This window comes from Nilaparvata lugens, chromosome 9 (assembly GCF_014356525.2).
Source record: "Nilaparvata lugens isolate BPH chromosome 9, ASM1435652v1, whole genome shotgun sequence".
Lineage (NCBI taxonomy): Eukaryota > Metazoa > Arthropoda > Insecta > Hemiptera > Delphacidae > Nilaparvata > Nilaparvata lugens.
The window spans coordinates 17,281,573-17,300,933 of NC_052512.1; the positions used below are offsets into that span (position 1 = coordinate 17,281,573).

General features: G+C 35.3%; 1 protein-coding gene across 1 annotated transcript in view; it reads left to right on the forward strand.

Annotated features, from left to right (window-relative positions):
* Positions 1-9,161, forward strand: part of LOC111057885 — a 114,771-nt gene extending 105,610 nt beyond the window's left edge. Inside the window, exon 13 of the mRNA XM_039435577.1 lies at positions 9,000-9,161. Coding sequence (XP_039291511.1) covers positions 9,000-9,020 — 21 coding nt within the window. The 3' untranslated portion in view covers positions 9,021-9,161. The remainder of the gene's footprint in view (positions 1-8,999) is intronic.
* The last annotated feature ends 10,200 nt before the right edge of the window (positions 9,162-19,361 follow it).

Genomic DNA, 19,361 nt, shown 5'->3' on the forward strand with positions numbered 1-19,361 from the left:
TATAAATGAACCAAACTAACCCTGGTCAATAACTGTATAGGACATGAAAAACCCTAGAGTTTTAACTTCAATTGATATAAAATGAATATTTGTAGAAATTTTTAAAACATTCAAAGAATTCAGGTTATAATTCAGTAACCTGGACGATACTGGTTATTATCTAGTTTTCATAAAGTTTTGAATTTTTCAACTATTTATCTCTTTATTGGATTAGCACAAACAATACATTGGTAAATCGGGAAAGAAAAACAGTACATTGCCCAAAATTTCTTCAATTTCCTAATTTAGTTTCAAATTGTCCAAATATTATACATGGGTTATGTCCATTTCAATATCTACACCAATTCACAATCTGAAAATATGAATAAGAATAAAACAAAAAGAATTACATTTGAATAGATTGGTAATAAAACTTTCATAAAAATGTTTTTGTTTTTACGATATTTTGCCATCCTTATAAATTTAATTGGATTAAACAGATTTTGTCAAACAGATTATGTCTGTCAAGTTCCGGTTGATCTATAGTGAGGTCCACGTTATTATAGCACTGGAGAAAGATAGGGGAGCAACGTTGCCGATCGTCTGTCTTGTCAATGCCTTCTATAGACGGTAGCTGATACAAGTTTATTGATGTAATATGAACTGTTCATTCGCTTTTAAAATAATCAATTATATTTTACTAACCGAGAAATTATATTTTTCAATAATTTCTTAATGCATTTTCATAAATAAGATGGAATATTTTGTTAATTAATTATTAATTCTACATTGTTAAAAGACGATCTGACAACAGAGCGAAACGATAAAGATATAACGCTATCCGCTTTTTTGATAGACAAGGATAGCAATACCATTGCTAACTGAACACTGCCATTATAACGTGGACCTCACTATAATAGAATGTATAAGGACGGCAAAATATTGTACGTCGAAAAATCGATGTGTGAGTAACTGGATTGAGAGTGTGAATAATATAGAGTACCGTACCATCTCAATTGTATTCTATTCCAAGTTCTTGATTGTCAATTTTTATCAATATTTTTCCCCTATACTTCAGGGTTGTGTGGCAGAGAGGACCAGGAGTCCTATCTCCGCCCCAATAAAGGCAAATAATCAATGAATCAATCTCTCTCTCTCTCTCATTTTCATTTTTTTTTTCTCTCTCTCTCTCTCTCAATATTCTCATTTTTAAATAAATCCTTAGTTGAATTAATGAAATTAACGTTTTGATAGAGATTTAGTGGGAAGGATACTTCGAATATTCTTTCCGAAGAATGGACATTGATATGTCCAAAGCTCCGCCAATTTATGTAGATGCATAGCAATATTATCTATTTTATCTATAGCTATTACAAATTGCTTTTTTTCATATAATATACAGCTCAATAATTATTCTCTTAGTTTATATTTTGTAAATTAATCTACAATTTTGCTGTATTGTAAGCTATTGTATATAAGTGTATAAGCCAGTATATATTGTAATCTACATAAATAAAGTACTCAATCAATCTCTTTCATCTTACTTACTCCCATAAATCAGAACATTGCCTTTCAACCAATCTGCATGAAGAAATTGTTAACTGCTTGGATGAAGCACTCACTTCATTAATCAATTAAACACGCGCAAGCGCAAATTTTACCATGCTTTTGCAGAAACTGTTTTTTTTTTCTTTTACAGAGGGTTTTATTATATCAAGTCATATCAACGAGCCAAAAGAAGTAGGAAACCCTCTATTAAAGTAAGTAATGGATCCAGGTGATCTTCTACTGTAAATAATACCAATGGGTCTTATTTTTTGGGTCTGGTTTTTTGAATAAAAACTAGATTCCAGTGACTAGCAGCTACTAGTAAGACGCACCGATAAGCTACAAATAAGAGCCTGCTAAATAGCTGTATATCCTTTTGTTGAATATTTATAATTTTTCACTATTTTAATAGAACTTGAATTTTAAAAACACTCATGAAGTGAAGATGCACTTATCTATATAAATAACAATCGAGTCTCAAATTTTGACATTCAATAACTTTTTTATGTGTGCACCGAATTTGATGATTTTTTTTAGTTTTGTTCGTTATGTTCAGGACCAGGTTTATGGCCTATCAAATTTATAATCCAACTTCAGGACTTTTTTCCACGGTCCTTCGAGGTTTGCATGTAATCCTTATGGGAGAAGATTTGTGAGCTGGTCACACACAGAAATAAAAATCAGCTGTTATAATCATTGCGTCATCCAACAGCCGTTGGTAGATCTGTTTTTCTATTTTCTTCCTACTGATTAACAGTAGGAATTTTAATTCCTAATGATGCCACGGTACGAACGACGTCCAAACTTGGGTCGTAGAGCTCGAAATGCTGTAAATTTAGAATACAAACTGCTGCACATAGGAAGTCCATATTGAGATATAAATTTGAATACTGATTGTTGGTTAGTTTTCATAAAAAATAGTGCGTTATACAGGCAGACAAAAGAAAATCAGAGTTAAAACATAGACCTCACTACGTTCGGTCGAATACAAACTGCTGCACAACTAACTAAGCACATAGGAAGTCAATATCAAGATATAAATGTAAATACTGAGTGTTGGAGAATTTTCATAACAATATAGTGCATCAGATTAAGCTGAGGCTAAGCACACCTGTATGCTATTGAAAGATCTAAGGGGAGAAAGGCTGTGGGTCCGGATGAAATTCCTGTGGAATTGTTGAAGCTCATGAATGACAGCACACTTGACATAATGGTAAATCTTTTTAATGCCATCTACCAGTCTGGTATCATACCACACGAGTGGCTTCAATCAACGTTTATGCTTCTTCCAAAGAAAAACAATGCTAAGGAATGTGCTGAGCATAGAACTATAGCCTTGATGAGGTCACACCCTAAAGGTATTCATCAAAATCATTCATAAAAGAATTTTTAATAAGTTAGAGGCTGATATGAGTGACACACAACTGGGTTTTCGAAGTGGCCTTGGCACAAGAGAAGCATTGTTTGGAGTAAGTGTATTGATGCAAGTATGCCTGGATGTAAATATGGATCTTTATATGTGTTTTATTGATTATGAAAAAGCCTTTGATAAGGTACGGCATGACAAACTGTATGAAATTCTCAAAGGTAAAAATATTGACAGTAGAGATATTAACATAATTACCAATTTATACTGGAATCAAACAGCAAAGATCAGAGTTGAGAATGAGATGACTGGGGAGATGAAGACTTATCGTGGTGTTCGTCAGGGATGTGTCCTTTCACCACTCTTGTTTAATGTCTACAGTGAAGCCATTTGTCAAGAAGCTTTAATGGAGCAAAATGTTGGTCTCTCCATAAATGGAGTAACTATTAATAATTTACGCTATGCAGATGACACACTTCTGATAGCGGGAAGTGAGAATGAGTTGCAGCAATTACTGGAAAATGTGAATAAGTACAGCAATAACTATGGGTTGAAGCTGAATCTTAAGAAAACCAAGTGCATGATCGTCTCGAAAAAGCAGAGAATGCCAATTAATATTGTAGTGGACAATACACCTATTGAGAGAGTCACAGCATATAAGTATCTTGGAGCATGGATTACGGAAGTGAACGATCAGACCAGGGAGATCAAAGGACGAGTGGAAATAGCACGACAGGTGTTCATAAAAATGAAAAGATTTCTGTGTAGCCGAGATATAAGACTAGAACTTAGAATATGCATGCTGCGTTGTTATGTGTTTTCTACATTGCTGTACGACATAGAAGCATGGACTAAGAAAAACCTCAAAAACATCGAGGCATTTGAAATGTGGTGCTATAGAAGGATGTGGAGAATACCATGGACAAGAAAAGTGACAAATAGGGATGTAATGTTAATGATGGCGAAGGAATGTGAAGTTTTTGCGACTATAAAGAGAAGAAAATTGCAATATTTGGGCCATGTAATGAGGTTTGAAAAGTATGAGCTGTTGAGACTTATATTGCAAGGAAGGGTCATGGGAAAGAGGAGTATGGGAAGAAGAAGGATATCCTGGCTGCGTAATTTAAGAGAATGCTATGGCTGCAACTCAAGGGAACTATTCAAGGCTGCAATCAATAAAGTGAAAATTGCCGTGATGATTTACCAATCTCCGATAGGAGAAGGAACCAGAAGAAGAAGAAGAAGAAGTACACCTGAGGAGGCGCGGCTTGGTGACACAAAGTGTTGATCTTACTGAGATTGCCTTATCACACCGTTCCACGCCATGCCCGATTCAGTGTGTGTGTGAGTTCTTCCATTCAAACCAATAAGCAAGAAGCACCTGGATGCAAAATGCTGCATCCTCAGGTCTGCATCCAGCTAAAGTTTGTCATGAGACGCATTAACTATTTTGGCGGTACGAAGTTCGCCAAGCCAGCTAGTGGAGAATATTATAAGAGCCGGTTTCCTTGCTAGGGATTTAGCTAAGTTCTAGACTTTGAACAGCTGGAGTCAGAAAATTGGCTTTCCGAAACGGGGCGTAGTCGCAGTTTTTATGACAATTTTTATTTTCTCATTTGTATTATTGCAAACGTTTTTCCTTGACGAAATGAAACACTCCTAAATAATTGAAAATAGCTGAAACTTTACACTATTTTATTTTGTGTTCAATTTTCTAGTTTTTTCGAAGTTTAACCGTTTCGAAAAGCCAATTTTCTGACTTCAGTTGTTTAAAGTCTAGAACTTAGCTAAACTCCGAGCTGGGAATCTGGGCCTTAGTATCTGGTACAGTGAGGTCCACGTTATAATGGCAGTGTTCGATTAGCAATAGCACTGCTATCCTTGTCTATCATTCAACAAAATGGTTAGCGCTATCTCTTTTTCGCTTCACTCTGTTGCCGGATCGTCTTTAACAATGTAGAATTAATACTGTAATCAGTTAACAGAATATATCACATCAATCATGAAAATTCATTATGAAATTATTGAGAAATATAATTTCTCGCTCAATAAAATACAACTGATTATTTTGAACGAGAATGAACAGTTAATATTACATTAACAAAACTTTATCAGCTACCGTCTACAGAAGGCATTGACAAGACTGAGGATCGGCAATGTTGTTCCTCCACTGCCATTTTAACGTGGACCTCACTACAGGTCACATACCTGTGAAGAAGCTTGAACAACCTCTCAATCGCTTGAAATCATCCATAACCTGTTGACTGGATCATTCGCTTTATTATTATTATAATCGCTTTGCAAACATTGTAATTTCGAATGTTTTCAGTTTTGTAGAGAGAGATGGGCGATATAGACCAGCAATGCTACATGCTAAATATCCATATGGAGAGGCAAGCCATACAACCGATGTTATTGAAATAGGCTCATCATGGATAGGATCCATCCTAGCAAAAGGAAAGGCATTGTAAGAATATTATTTTATTTTCCTCCAGCTACTGTCTAAAGTGCTTACTTTACTCCCTGGAACATAATACTAAAGTGTCACTTTTTCGCTCTCGGGACGAAAAAAGAGAAAAACTCCCTAGAGCATAAAAGTAACTTCATTTAAATAACATGGGAAGCATCTCTATTTTAATGGCTTACATTTGAAATATGTTAGAAGGTCTAAGCTCAGATGAGAAAGCATAATAGAGGTGTCTGTCATTGAGTCAACTGAATTCAATACCACAACCAGAAATTTGATCAACTCATGAAATATATGTTTGTTTGATATTGTATACTTAATATTAGTAGACAATAAAAATTTATACATATTTTGAGATATTTTATTCTATTCAAAATACCAGTGAACAAATATTTTTCATCTGCAATTCAAATCTGAAACGCATGATCTGGAGTCAGCCATTTTTTATAGCTGCCCAGCTGATAATTGTTACAACTTTTGCCGATAGATAGCGCAATCGGCAGTGCCAATCAGCCGACGATAGGTTTTAGATTTCAGGTTATGTTGTTAGAAAACATTGTCACCAATAACGTAAGTTTTGCAGTATCTGTAAAAAAATATAGATGGAGGAAAAATGTTGTGTACATCACGAGCAAAAAATACTTTTTCTTCCTCAGGAAAATTGTTGCCCTCGGCTTCGCCTCGGCCTTCAAACTTTTTCCCTCAGGGAGAAAAAAATTGTACTTTTCACTCTAGATATACAAATAACTATTTCCTACAGTCACCTCGGAAAGTTGCTGTTCCTGTACTGATTACAATACCCATAGATTCACTTTTCTGTTCTAGTGTGGGAAATTTTTTTTCTGCACTCCAGATTTGCAACATGGCAACACAAAATAGTTGGTGGGTTATATGGAGGATTAGTGCATAAAAACAAAAATTCAGTTGGTAACAATGACTGTGGTTAGATTTAGATAAGAATCATTTTAATGGCTACCCTACATTTATGATAAAATCCCAATCTAGAAATCCAAAACAAGAATAATGTTCATCTAAATCATAATCAAATAATCATCATTTACGAATTCTCATCATTTGATAATAAATAATAGTTCTTTTCTATTGATAATTATTATTTCAACTGCAAGAAATGAGAAAAGTAGCAGATATACATTATAAAATTCGAATTTTGAGGTTAAATGATTACCATTTGATATTCATATAAATAAAAATAATAAAAACATAACAATACTACAATAAATATTCTCTGTTGTCTATGTTATTTTTATAAATATTTCTCAGTTCACTTTGAGCATTTTTCTCCGTAATTTGAGCAAAAGTCTAAATTTCTGAATCCTGTTTCAGTAGCTGGATGAAACAAACTTAGGTATGATTCTTCCCGCTAGGTCACGCGCTTGTCGGTTCAACCATCTTGCAGCCTTCCCAATCAGCCATTGGCGTGTATTTTGAATGCGAATTTTTATTCTATCTGTATTTTTTCTGATTCTTGAATGAATAAAAATGAGAATTTTGGCTGAGAATTTTCAACTTCAATTGGATTATTAATTTTTAAATGAATTAAGGTTGTTATTAATAACAGCATCACACACACAAACATTTGATGGATTCAGTCATCATTTTACCCATAATCATTTAATCAACTACTTCTTATATTCTATGGTAACTGTAGGAAAAGTTTCTCGCCTACGGCTCGGGCATAAACGTTTCTTTCGGTGCAGCAAACTGTCACTTTGTGCACTAGTTGCACAAATAACTATTTCCATTGTGTTAGAACAGAATACATGATGATTTTTATACTCTTCAAGTAATGATTTTCTTACTTGGACAAATCCTGTTGAAACTGTTAACAAAATGGAACCTTATTCTGTCTTTTAAAAATACAAGCAATTCAAATCAAAAATGTATCTATTTTTCATGAAGAAGCAATAATTGATACAAAATACATGTCAGAATGAAACCATGCACACACACACTCACATCGATTTTTGTACGTACGATATTTTGCCGTCCATACGAATTCCATCAGACCAAACGGAACTTGACAAACATTATCTGTCTGAAATCATATGTTTAATCTAATAGAAATTATAAGGATAGCAAAATATCGTACGAACAGAAATTGATGTGTAGCTAGCCTTATTCATCTATTTATTTGCCAAAAACAAAATACAAAAAAGCTTTACAGGGAATAAATATCAGCTACTGCACTTAACTAAAATACTCACTTGAAAATTGAGGAACTGTTAATTTGCTCAATTAGAAATAATAACGAAATAGTTCTGACTGTAATTGTATATGGATGCTACCAGTTTGAAATTCTTCCAATTATACTAATTCTTCTAATTATACAAGAAAGTATTTGATGATTGTGAAAAATGTTGGAATTTGAGACCAAGAATTCGACGTTTTCTCACTTTATCTCGATATAATACATCCTATAGCCTTATACAAGGTGGGGCAGTCGAACTGCACTATTTTAGGTAATAAAATTGTGTTAAATTGCTTCATCTCAGGTATTAAAATTGTGTATTAATTATGTAAAATTTCAGATATAAAAATCTGTATAAAAATTGTGTATTGAATTCTGTGTAGAATTCACATAGGGTAATATCACAATTATTCGTCTATCACCCAAAAAAACCAAAAATACACAAATGAAATCTTGCAAAACGGCCTTTCCCGCCCTTGTGACTAAGGATACTATTATTTTAGTTGTTTTGAATGAGCCTTATTTTCTCTCTATTGACATTTTTGCTGTACCTAGTTGTTCGAACTCACAACCGGCGCACAAGTTGTTCTTTGCCGGTAGTGCCATTTTGTAAGTTAGAATGTCTATTTCGAAATTGAATAAAAACACAAATATGTTGTCAAATTCTACACAGTAGAGCCTACTGAGCCTGGAGCCTAAATTTATTAATCAATGTAACATTTTCATAATTATTTATTCAATATCTATTTCATCAATGTGTATCATTTTATGGCAAAATAAATGAATTTGAATTTGAATTGCGGCTACCAACGTCATGAGACAAAACAAAATAATTCTCCCATATAAGTAGTTCTGTGAACAGTAGACCTCACGCAGTTATGAACCACAGCCTCCTCTGTCTTTACTGTCCATCAGAGTATATTCTGTGCTGTCCGCATACGTGTCGGCGAGATATCGGTGTGAAAACGGCTAATGGCTGTTTGGGTTGGTGTATCAAAAAAATGCTATAGTGAGGTCCACGTTATAATGGCAGCGGAGAAAGAAAGGAGAAAAACGTTGCCGATCCTCTGTCTTGTCAATGCATTCTATACCTGGTAGCTGATACAGGTTTATTGATGCAATATTAACGGTTCATTCTCTTTAAATTGATCAATTATATTTTATTAAGCAAAAAATTATATTTTTCAATAATTTCATAATGAGTTTTCATAATGAGGATGAAATATTTTGTTAATCCACTATTAATTTTACATTGTTGAAAGAAGATTTGGCAACAGAGCAAAGCGAGAAAGACATAACGCTATCAGCTTTGTTGAATGATAGACAAGGATAGCAATACCATTGCTAATCAAACACTGCCATTATAACGTGTACCTCACTATAACATCTAAAGCTAATCTTCTAGAAGACATTGTGGTGTTCATTCGCAGGTGCGTCGAGATGCTGAGTAAATACATTGGTGCGTTTGCGACAAGCCTATACAGCAGCAATGAGGAATCTCTCAGGATGTGGATCGACTTTACAGAGGATGAGCAAAGCATTACATCTAACGACCTCAAAATGGCCAATCAAAGATATTTCAAATGTTATGATGAAAGGGTAAATTACAACCACCTATCTCTTCTTCTTCCACTTCCTATTCCCCCTTTCTCGCTCTCTTTTTTACTTTCCTTGCCCTATTATAACCAGGCTTTATAGTGGATCAGCGGCGAAGGTAGATGGTATCATAGAAGGAAGCTGAGATGTTGGAGATAATAGATGTACCTGATTGATTTAATGAGATTATTTCACCTACTTTTCTGAACGACCTACTTTTTTACTTTCCTTGCCCTATTACCATAGGTAAGGAAAGTATTGCTTTCCGAAAAAAATTGAGGTACCCAAATTTCATGTTTCCTATACGTTTAATTCTATAAATTAGCAGCATTCGTATCATCTAAACGATAAGCGGCTACCGAGTCGGGTTGGTATCGCTCTTCATGAAATTTCTGGAATAGAAATATTGTTTACCGGCCTACTCTACTATATGAATTACTATCATTGTCATCATTTGCTGCACCCTTAGCATCAGGAGCAGCTGAGTCAAACCCTGTCACATGACCAGTGGCGTGATCGTCTTTTCAGACTCTCATTGGTCAGGAAGCTCTTTTCCCCCGGCCTCCTAATTTTCAGCGACCCGGTGCAGCTTCAAGAAGACCTGGGAGAAAGTAGTTGTTCGGTGAACGGGTTCGTGTACGGCTGCATTCCGAGCGGCGCTCCTAATAGTGGTGTACTAGAGGGTTAATATTCCATTCTGTATTTTAGTGAATGGAATATTGTATGTCGAATTGCCGACTGTATTTGAAGATAAAACTTCCTGGGGGATTTTCTTTCTTGTTGGTTATTTTTCCTAAATTCGTATCACTGGGGGTGAACGAGTTATCCTTGGTTTTGAAACCTGTAAGGGATCTCAAGTTTGTGCTACAAATAGTTGAGTGGGGAATTTAGCTAGGCTCTTATAGCGGATTATTTTTGAGTACTTAATTCTTAAGTCTCGACTCTGTCGCTTCACGACGTTTTAATTAACTTATAATATGGGAAGTGGGAATCGGTTCGCTATTCTCCGTATCAGTATCCACGTCATTTCAGGTAATTGTATGTCAGGACTGGTAGTCCGTATACTTTTCCTTCTCTGTAGTAAGGTGGCCTTTAGTTTAAAGAGTAATTCTTCTCCACTGAATTTTGATTCTTGTAGGGAAATCCCTGTCCTTTTTGAGAATAGTTTTACTCAATTAATTTTTATTCTTGTGGGAAAATCCCTGTTCCTTTTGAGAAAAGTTTTCTCGATTAATTTTTATCCTTGTAGAGAGATTATTATCATTTATAGTAAGTTTTCCTTGCTTAGTTTTCATACTATAGAGTGGCCCTGTATTTTATATTCGTTTAGCAAACTCAGACTTGCTGTAATTCCAAGTAGGAAAAGTCCAATCCTTTTCCTAGAGAACTCAGGTGCAGCTTGAGTTCGTCCTTGTCGAAGTTTCTAGACTGCGACGTCCATTCTCTTTCTTTCTCTTCACTTTCCCTATTCTGAAATCCTTCTAGCTCTCAGGTACAGCTTGAGGACTTCCTCGCCGAAGTTTCTAGACTGCGGCATCCTTTCTCTTTCTTTCTCTTAATTCTTCCTGTGTTAAAATCCTTCCTGATCTCAGTTCCAGATTCGAGATCGTCCTAGTCGCGGGTTTTCGGACCCGCGAATCCTTTCTAAAATTCTTAGAAACCTGTCTTCTTTAATAGCAAATATTATTTGCTGGTTTTCCCTGTGGAAAATTCACGAATTTTCCCGTGATCTCAGTTGCAAATTAGAGATCGATCTTTGGGTAGTCCTTAGACTGGCAATAACTTGGAAAAGTCTATTGAAATCTTTTCCTGAATTAGGAGTCTCTGACTCGATATTTTCCTTGTGGAAAATCCTGGAAAAATCCTTTCCTACCCTGACAACGACAGACTGTTGTCTTCCCGATATTATTCTACAGACTGTGTCTGTGAAAAATCTTTTCTATTCTCTCATTATAGTCGACATACTGACTATTAATTTAAAAGCGTTTCGGACGATTGAGAGTGATTCCCATACCCTTAAGGGCAGTCACAGATTGGCCCTTAATAACCGGCGCGCAGTCACCAGATTAGCGCGGAAATCCTGTTTAGCAGTTTCAGAATTGCTGAAAATCCTTTCGCAGCTGCAGGCTCGCGACTCAGAAATCCCACACCTCAAACCTTATTCTCTAAATTTTAATCACCACATAATTGAAATTGATATACTGTATTTAGCTAGCAGGTCCAGCTTGCTGAGAGCTAGAGCGCAATTCTCAGATTGCGGATTATTGAGCAGATATTTATTTGCTGTAGAGAATAATAATCTTATTATTGATTCTCTGTTCCACATACCCTATACCGTTTTCTTCAAATGCATACCCTATCTATCAGCTCTATTAACTGGCATGAGTCTATTTCCTGAGAAACTAACAGGGGGTCCACCCCATCCATGAGAAATGGACTTTGTAACCTCCTTCTCATGCATGAGGTAGGTAGGTAGAGCAGTTTATTCAAAAGAACACAGTCATAGTCGATATTTTATTTGTAAAACAGCTGTTTTGACGACTTTTGAAAAATCATCAAATATCACAATCATTTACACAAATGAGAATGTACTCTAAAAACAATAATATAAATACAATAGTATGATCGTAGTTTTAAATAATATTCAGCCGCCAATCGGCATTATGTTATTCCCCTAAATTATTCTCGTGAGGCTTATAGATCAATGAGCAAGGAAAGTTGTGTGAGTGTACCACACCATATTTTTCTGTTTGGAAAGTTGATATTATTTCCATTATTCTATGATTATTACTTCTCATGTCTAAATGCCACATATCCGGTCAGAGAGATTACAGACGTTTTATCTGTATACGCAACGGGAACGGGCCAACTACGCCTCCCGACAGTAAAGCTCTCCGCCAGTAATGCTCCATTTGAAACCAATTTCGAGGATATCTACTGACGGCGTGGACTGAGCTCCTGAGAGGAGCTTAACTGATGGGGAGCTTGGTTGTCGTGAGCGTGTGAGGAGCTTGGTTGTTGCCCACAACCAAGCTCCTTCGTTCTAGTAGGGGATTAACTGTCGGGGAGACTAGTGTTGACGTCAATGGTATATTTTGCAAGGGGATTTACTGACGCCTGTGATCAAAATAGCGAGGAGACTAGTTGTCGGGGAGACAGGTTGGCACCTGTCCTTTTCTTTTTGTATTATCTTTAAGATGCAAAATTTAAAAAAACTGTATGTATACGTCGATGCGAAATTCAAAATGGAACATACCTGTCAAATTTCATGAAAATCTATTGCTGCATTTTGCTGTAAATGCGGAACATAAATATAAACATATAAACTTATAAACATATAAATATATAAACATATAAACATATAAACATATAAACATCAAACATATGAACACATAAACATATAAACATATAAACATATAAACATATAAACATATAATCATATAAACATTTAAACATATAAACATATAAACATATAAACATATTTATAAACATATAAACATATAAATATATAAACATATAAACATATAAACATTGTGATGTACCAAATGATTGCACAACCCCTGATTCATGAATTAAAGAATTTTATAGACTATTAAGTGAACAAAACAAATTGCAATACTGAGTAAGAATCACAATCTTATCAAAGGCAGATAAACCGTGATTAATTCCACGTGAACCAATCAGAGAAGCCGTCTTGTCAAATAGGACTTCTGTGCTACTGGGCCTATGTGTTCAAAATTTAAAGCTGATTGATCAAATTGTACAAAAGTTAAATGCTAAATGCTTCACCTCGAAGACTCCTGTTACTGTAAATACTTATTTATTTACTCTTATGGCTTTTATCGGCAGAGAGATCCTTTCGGATGTTCTGCCTTGTCGTATTACCCAATGTTATTTCCTATCAACACTAAAGTTTATAGGTTATGTCTTGGGTTCTTCATTTTTCTCACTAAAAGTTTGCACTTCCACTTCCTGAGTTCCTATTTTATAAATTTTAAAATCAAGAAAACTATTTTCAAACACAAAATCACATTTAAAAAGCGAAAACTACCGTATACAAATGTTGATGATAATATTGAACTGAAAATTTCACATCACATTCACTGTAAATATTGACAACAGGGTAAACCGCTAGATAGAAATTCGATGAGCGCTACTATACGAAAATTATTTGTCAGCCCGGAAATCGAACCCAGTACCTCCTAATAGCTACTCACCCTGTTGTCAATATGCGTTCTGTACTAGCAGAAGTCTTGGGGGTGAAATTTAAATGGAATCTCCGTTGAATAATGATAATTATTCATTAGCATTTGAACAAATGCAACTTCCAATTTCTTCCCATCTGTGGACTGGCTGGCCGCTATGACTTTGTAAAATACGCTTTGCTAAAGTCTGTGATATATAACTTTTAACATGAATAGGAGAAACCCATTTCTCCCTCCACAGTTTGTAGTGTAGACACAGACAGAAATCCTGCGCACAATTGGATGCCCCGAGTCATTTTCCTCCATGTCCTTGTGATGGAAACATCTCTGTAACATACACAAACAAATATACCTGCTGACCAGTAAACGACTTGGAACATTGCCAGCAATAGATGGAGGGGAGTGTTGCCGCGTCGCGTTGCAAAGCTCACTCAGACACAAAAGAAGGAGAATGCTGCTAGGTAGTGGGAGTGATTAGTGAAGGATTAGACCTCTCCGTCTTCGAGAAAGAGCCGTGTTAAAAGTAATTTCTCTTGCACTTTAGAGATTGTAAGTTTGGTGTAAGGGAAAGCATTCCTGACCGGCAATTAGGGGGTACCAGGTTCGATTCTCGGGCTGACAAATAATTTTTGTATAGTAGCACTCATCGAATTTGCATCTAGCTGTTAACCCTGTTGTCAATATTTACAGTAGCAGAAGTCTTCGGGGTGATTTACAGCATTTAATTAAGATTTTCGTTAACCAATAATTAAAATAAACATTTTTCTGCCAGGGAAATAATTTCATCAGAATAGTCAATGTTATAATGCAGTTATCGAGAAAGCCAATCGCCATCTACCACTATGATGGAGTGACTGTAGACTGGCAAATGCTCCCTGACGGCACCAAACTCATCAAAATAACCGAGGTGAAAAATGTAGCAGCCTTACCTTGTCGAGGTGGATATGCGAACAGGGTGATCAAATTTGGTGAGTCGCAGAATCCTCTACAATTCAATTCATTTCAGCCGACCATCACAAAAAGAGAATCTACAAGATATAAAATTATATACATACTAGTAGTTCTGTGAACAGTAGACCTCACGCAGTTCTCTCATCCACAAGTATTTGATGTAACCTGTTCTAGTTGATTCAGTTGAATCACAATTCACCGTTGAATCATAATTCACTTTCAAAAATTGTTATTTGTTTTCTCCAAGATCAAAAACTTACTTAAGTTAATAAACTCACTTCACGTTTGAATTTGTATCCCATATGATAATTTATCCAGTTCCGTGATAATTTTTCCATCTGATAAAAATATTTCTCAACTATTTTAAAATTAATTTTTTCAATCAAAAATATTACAATTTCTAGAGCATTATTCAGTTCATTTAATCATATTTTCATTTTACTTTCAATCACCTATTAAATTTTTTGTTCAAAAGTGACAATATTGATACAGATGGGCACGCATCATAGAAAATATTGAAACCCTACGTTATAGAAATAGACACGGCCAGACATCTGTGTAATGCATGCAATGAATAATCCACTTGTCCGCTGATTGGCTATGAATAATTCTATAGTCTGATTAATCCTATCTTCAAAGTAGATGATATAAAGTAATATCAGAGTATGTAGGAATTCCTTTTCTTTTCATATTATCCTTGAAATGCAAAATTTCAAAAAAAAAACCTTGTGTACACATCGACGCGCAGTTGGAAAAGGAATATTCCTGCCAAATCTCATCGAATTCTATCAACGCGTTTGGCCGTAATCGCGTTACATAGTCTACAGACAGACAAAAGTAGAACATAGATCTCACATCGTTCGATCAATTATGATACAAATATTGTATTTGTTTTTTTAATCTATTATTTTATTAATTTCAAAAAAGGGTGTTGTAATTCTATTTTATAAATAAAAATTAGTAGCCCTGAATTCATACATTTTCAGAGGAGACAAACGTGTTTCTTTTTCAAGAATGTCACACCTTGAAGAGCGGATATCTCGAAATTTATCAGATATATAGAAAAAGTTGTTAGATGAATATTGTATGGAATTGCGTTTCTCTATTATAGACTCATTTTACATATTTCTCTTCGAAATTCAATTTTCTGCAAGTTCTGTAGAAAAATATATCTCGTTTATTGTACATTTAACATAGTAAATCTGCTTCAAACCGTTCTGCTTCAAAAGTTGTTAGATGAAAATTGTAGAACATTCTATCAGCTTCAATTGTGTATCTGATAGTCATGTCCTTGAGATGCATAGTTTCCGAGTTACATGCGAGAAACCAGTTAAAGGTACCTTTGAACCAGCCCCACACCCATGGACACTTATAGTATGTTCACCTCCTAACATAACTGTTATAAATAATGACTTGGTGGATGTAGTGCCGTTTGCACAAGATCCGGTTAAAATTTAACCGTGATTAACTTCACGAGAACCAATCAAAGAAGGCGTTTTTGAAAAGACGGCTTCTCTGATTGGCTCTTGTGGAATTAATCATGATTGAAATTTAACCGGCTTTTGTGCGACCGGCACATAGTCTACAAAGTCATTATTTATAGCAGTTAAGTGAGGAGGTGAACATACCAAAAGTCCCCACCCCTTCCCCCCTTGTGCTAAGAGAATGGGGGTGATTCAAAGGTACCATTTTCTGATTTCTCGCATGTAACTCGGGAACTATGCATCTCAAGGACATGACTATCCGATACACAATTAAAGCTGATAGAATTTTTTACAATATTCATCAAACAACTTTTGAACAACGGTTTGAAGCAGATTTACTATGTTAAATGTACAATAAATACAGTAAATTTTTCTACAGAACTTCAAAAGAATTTAATTTTGAAGAAAAAGATGTGAAATAAGTAATAGAGAAACACAACCTCAAAACGACGTGGTCAAGAGATAGAGTGGACATTACTGTCCAAACTTCGCCACGCCATCAGTAGTGTGAAAGTCATTCTATTCCTATATTCCTCTCATTTTTCTCAATCTCGAAATGTCTGATTGTTCAGATAAACGTTTGTATTTTCTTCAAAAAATAAATCAATAACTTTGAACCATATATGAATTGCTTTTAGAATTAAATTTGTTTTTTCTTAGTCCTTCGAAATTATTTCTTTAATACGTGAATATATCCTCTTTTAGTGACCATAATGTGAATTTTTCTTCTATGTTTGGTTTTGAAGCATTTAAATTTAAAAATATACATCAGTAGTGTGAAAGTCATTCTATTCCTATATTCCTCTAATTTTTCTTAATCTCGAAATGTCTGATTGTTCAGATAAACGTTTGTATTTTCTTCAAAAAATGCATCAATAACTATGAATCATATGAATTTATTTTAGAATTAAATTTGTTTTTTCTTAGTCCTTTAATAAGTGAATATTTCCTATTTTAGTGACAATAATGTGAATTTTTCTTCTATGTTTGGTTTTGAAGCATTCAAATCCAAAAATATACTTTGTGAAAATAATTTAGAAATGAACATTTTGTGAAGTGAACAACTACAAGACTTAACCTATTTCGGACTATGTGTGTAACCTCAATCCAAATTTCGATTTGGTGTGAGGAATAGCACAAGGTTACCCTTTTTTCTCTCCCTATCATTTTTGATGATTTACTCATTGTATGAATCAATGGAGTCAATAAATAATTGATTTTTGCAGATGGACAGATTACTGTTGTAGACAGACTCATTCATCCTGAATCAAGGAGATGGTTCCAAATTCCTGCTCACCTGAAGGATAATCCTGGGTTTGTCTCTTTTCGTCAATCTATTCCTTCTCTGTTCTTTCGATTCTCTTCTCCTCCACCTTACTCGTTCTCCTCATTCTCCTTTTCATTTGCCTCACACCTGCCTCAAACTTTGAATATTGTAACAGCCACTTATACAGAGCGCGGCATCAAAACTTTATAAAACGCATTGTAACAGTCAGAAAATTTTCATTCTATATTCAAATTGCAAATGTAAGTTTTTCATGAAATTCAAGAGTAAAATGAAAGTGACGTTCCCCTTTTTCTATAGTGAGGTCCACGTTATAATGGCAGAGTTTGATCAGCAATGGTATTGTTATCCTTGTCTATCATTCAACTTAGCGGATAGCGCTATCACTTTCTCGCTTTGCTCTGTTGCCAGATCGTCTTTTAACAATGTAGAATTCATAGTTGTTCAACAATATATTGCATCTTAATTATGAAATTATTGAAAAGTATAATTTCCTGCTTAATAAGATATGAATAGATAGGAGAAAAACGTTGCCGTTCCTCTATCTTGTGAATGCCTTCTATAGACGGTAGCTGATACAGGCTTATTGATGTGATATTAAGGCTCAACTCACACCTATGTGACTCTAGTCGAGAGCATGTGTTTCTAAATGGTGACAATCGCGGAGACTAGAGTCGACTGGTATGAGTGTCACCATTTGGAAACACAATGCTCTCGACTAGTCGTGTGAGTTGAGCCTTTTAATATTACATCAATAACAATGTATCAGCTACCGTCCATAGAAGGCATTGACAAGACAGAGAACGGCATCGTTTTTACTTTCCCTGCCCTATTACCATAGGTAAGGAAAGTATTGCTTTCCCAAAAAAATTCAAGGTACCCTAATTTCATGCTTTCTAAACCTTTCAAGGTCCCCTGAGTCCAAAAACATGATTTTTGGTTGTTGGCTGTGTGTGTGTGTGTGTGTGTGTGTGTGTGTGTGTGTGTGTGTGTGTGTGTGTGTGTGTGTGTGTGTGGTGTGTGTGTGTGTGTGTGTCTGTGTGTGTGTCTGTGTGTGTGTGTGTGTGTGTCTGTGTGGGTGTGTGTGTGTCTGTGAACACGATAACTCCATTCCTAATTAACCGATTGACTTGAAATTTTAAACTTAAGGTCCTTATACCATAAGGACCCGACAATAAGAAATCCAATAAAATTCAATTCAAAATGGCGGATAATGGCTAAAAAAAACATATTTTTCACGGTTTTCTCGAAAACGGCTCTAACGATTTTCTTCAAATCTATACCCTAGATAGCTATTTATAAGCCCTATCAACTGACATCAGTCTCATTCCTGGGAAAATTGCAGGAGCTCCGTAATATTCCTTAGAAGAATGAATTTCGTTAAATTTCTATCACGATTTTCTCAAAAATGACTTGACCGATTTTTTTCAAATTCATACCCTGTATAGTTATTTATCAGCACTATTAACTGGCATGAGTCTCCTCCCTGGGAAGCTAACTGGGGGTCCACCCCATCCCTGAGAAATTTACTTTGTAACCTCCTTCTCGTGCATGAGGTAGGTAGGTAGAGCAGTTTATTCAAAAGAACACAACATGTCGATATTATTTATTTGCAGAACAGCTGTTTTGACAACTTTTGAAAAATCCTCAAATTTCATAATTCAAACAAAGGAAAATGTACTCTGAAAACAATAACAATAGTATGATCATAGCTTTAATCATTTAGCCGCCAATCAGCATAATGTTATTCCCCTAGATTATCCTCGTTTAAGAATGAGGCTTATAGATCACTGAGCAAGTAAAGTTGTTTGAGTGTACCACACCAGATTTTTCTCCTATCTTTCTCCACTGCCATTATAGTGTGGACCTCACTATAGTTTATTTGATATCACCCTTTCAGGCATTCCATGCGTAGTTCTGGCAATTTCCAGCTGTATGTTGTTCTTTGAATCTTGGTGAGCCTTCGGACGGTCCATACAAACAGGGGATTCAAAAAAAACACAGAAAAAAATCACACAGGGACAGATCAGGAGATCGAGCCAGCCATAGCAAATCACCTGTGATTGAGATATTTTGTAAATTATATGCATCTTGTATGGATTGGAATGAAGGTCTTCGTGAAGAATCTTTTCCGCAAAACGAACAGAAAGTCCAAGTGCTGACGCATGATTGCCTGCTGTACGCCTAGAGATAGCAAAATTAAACTTTAATTTTAACAGTTTCCACTGTCTCGATGTTTTCACGTGATCTAATGGGCCGTGGAACTTTAGA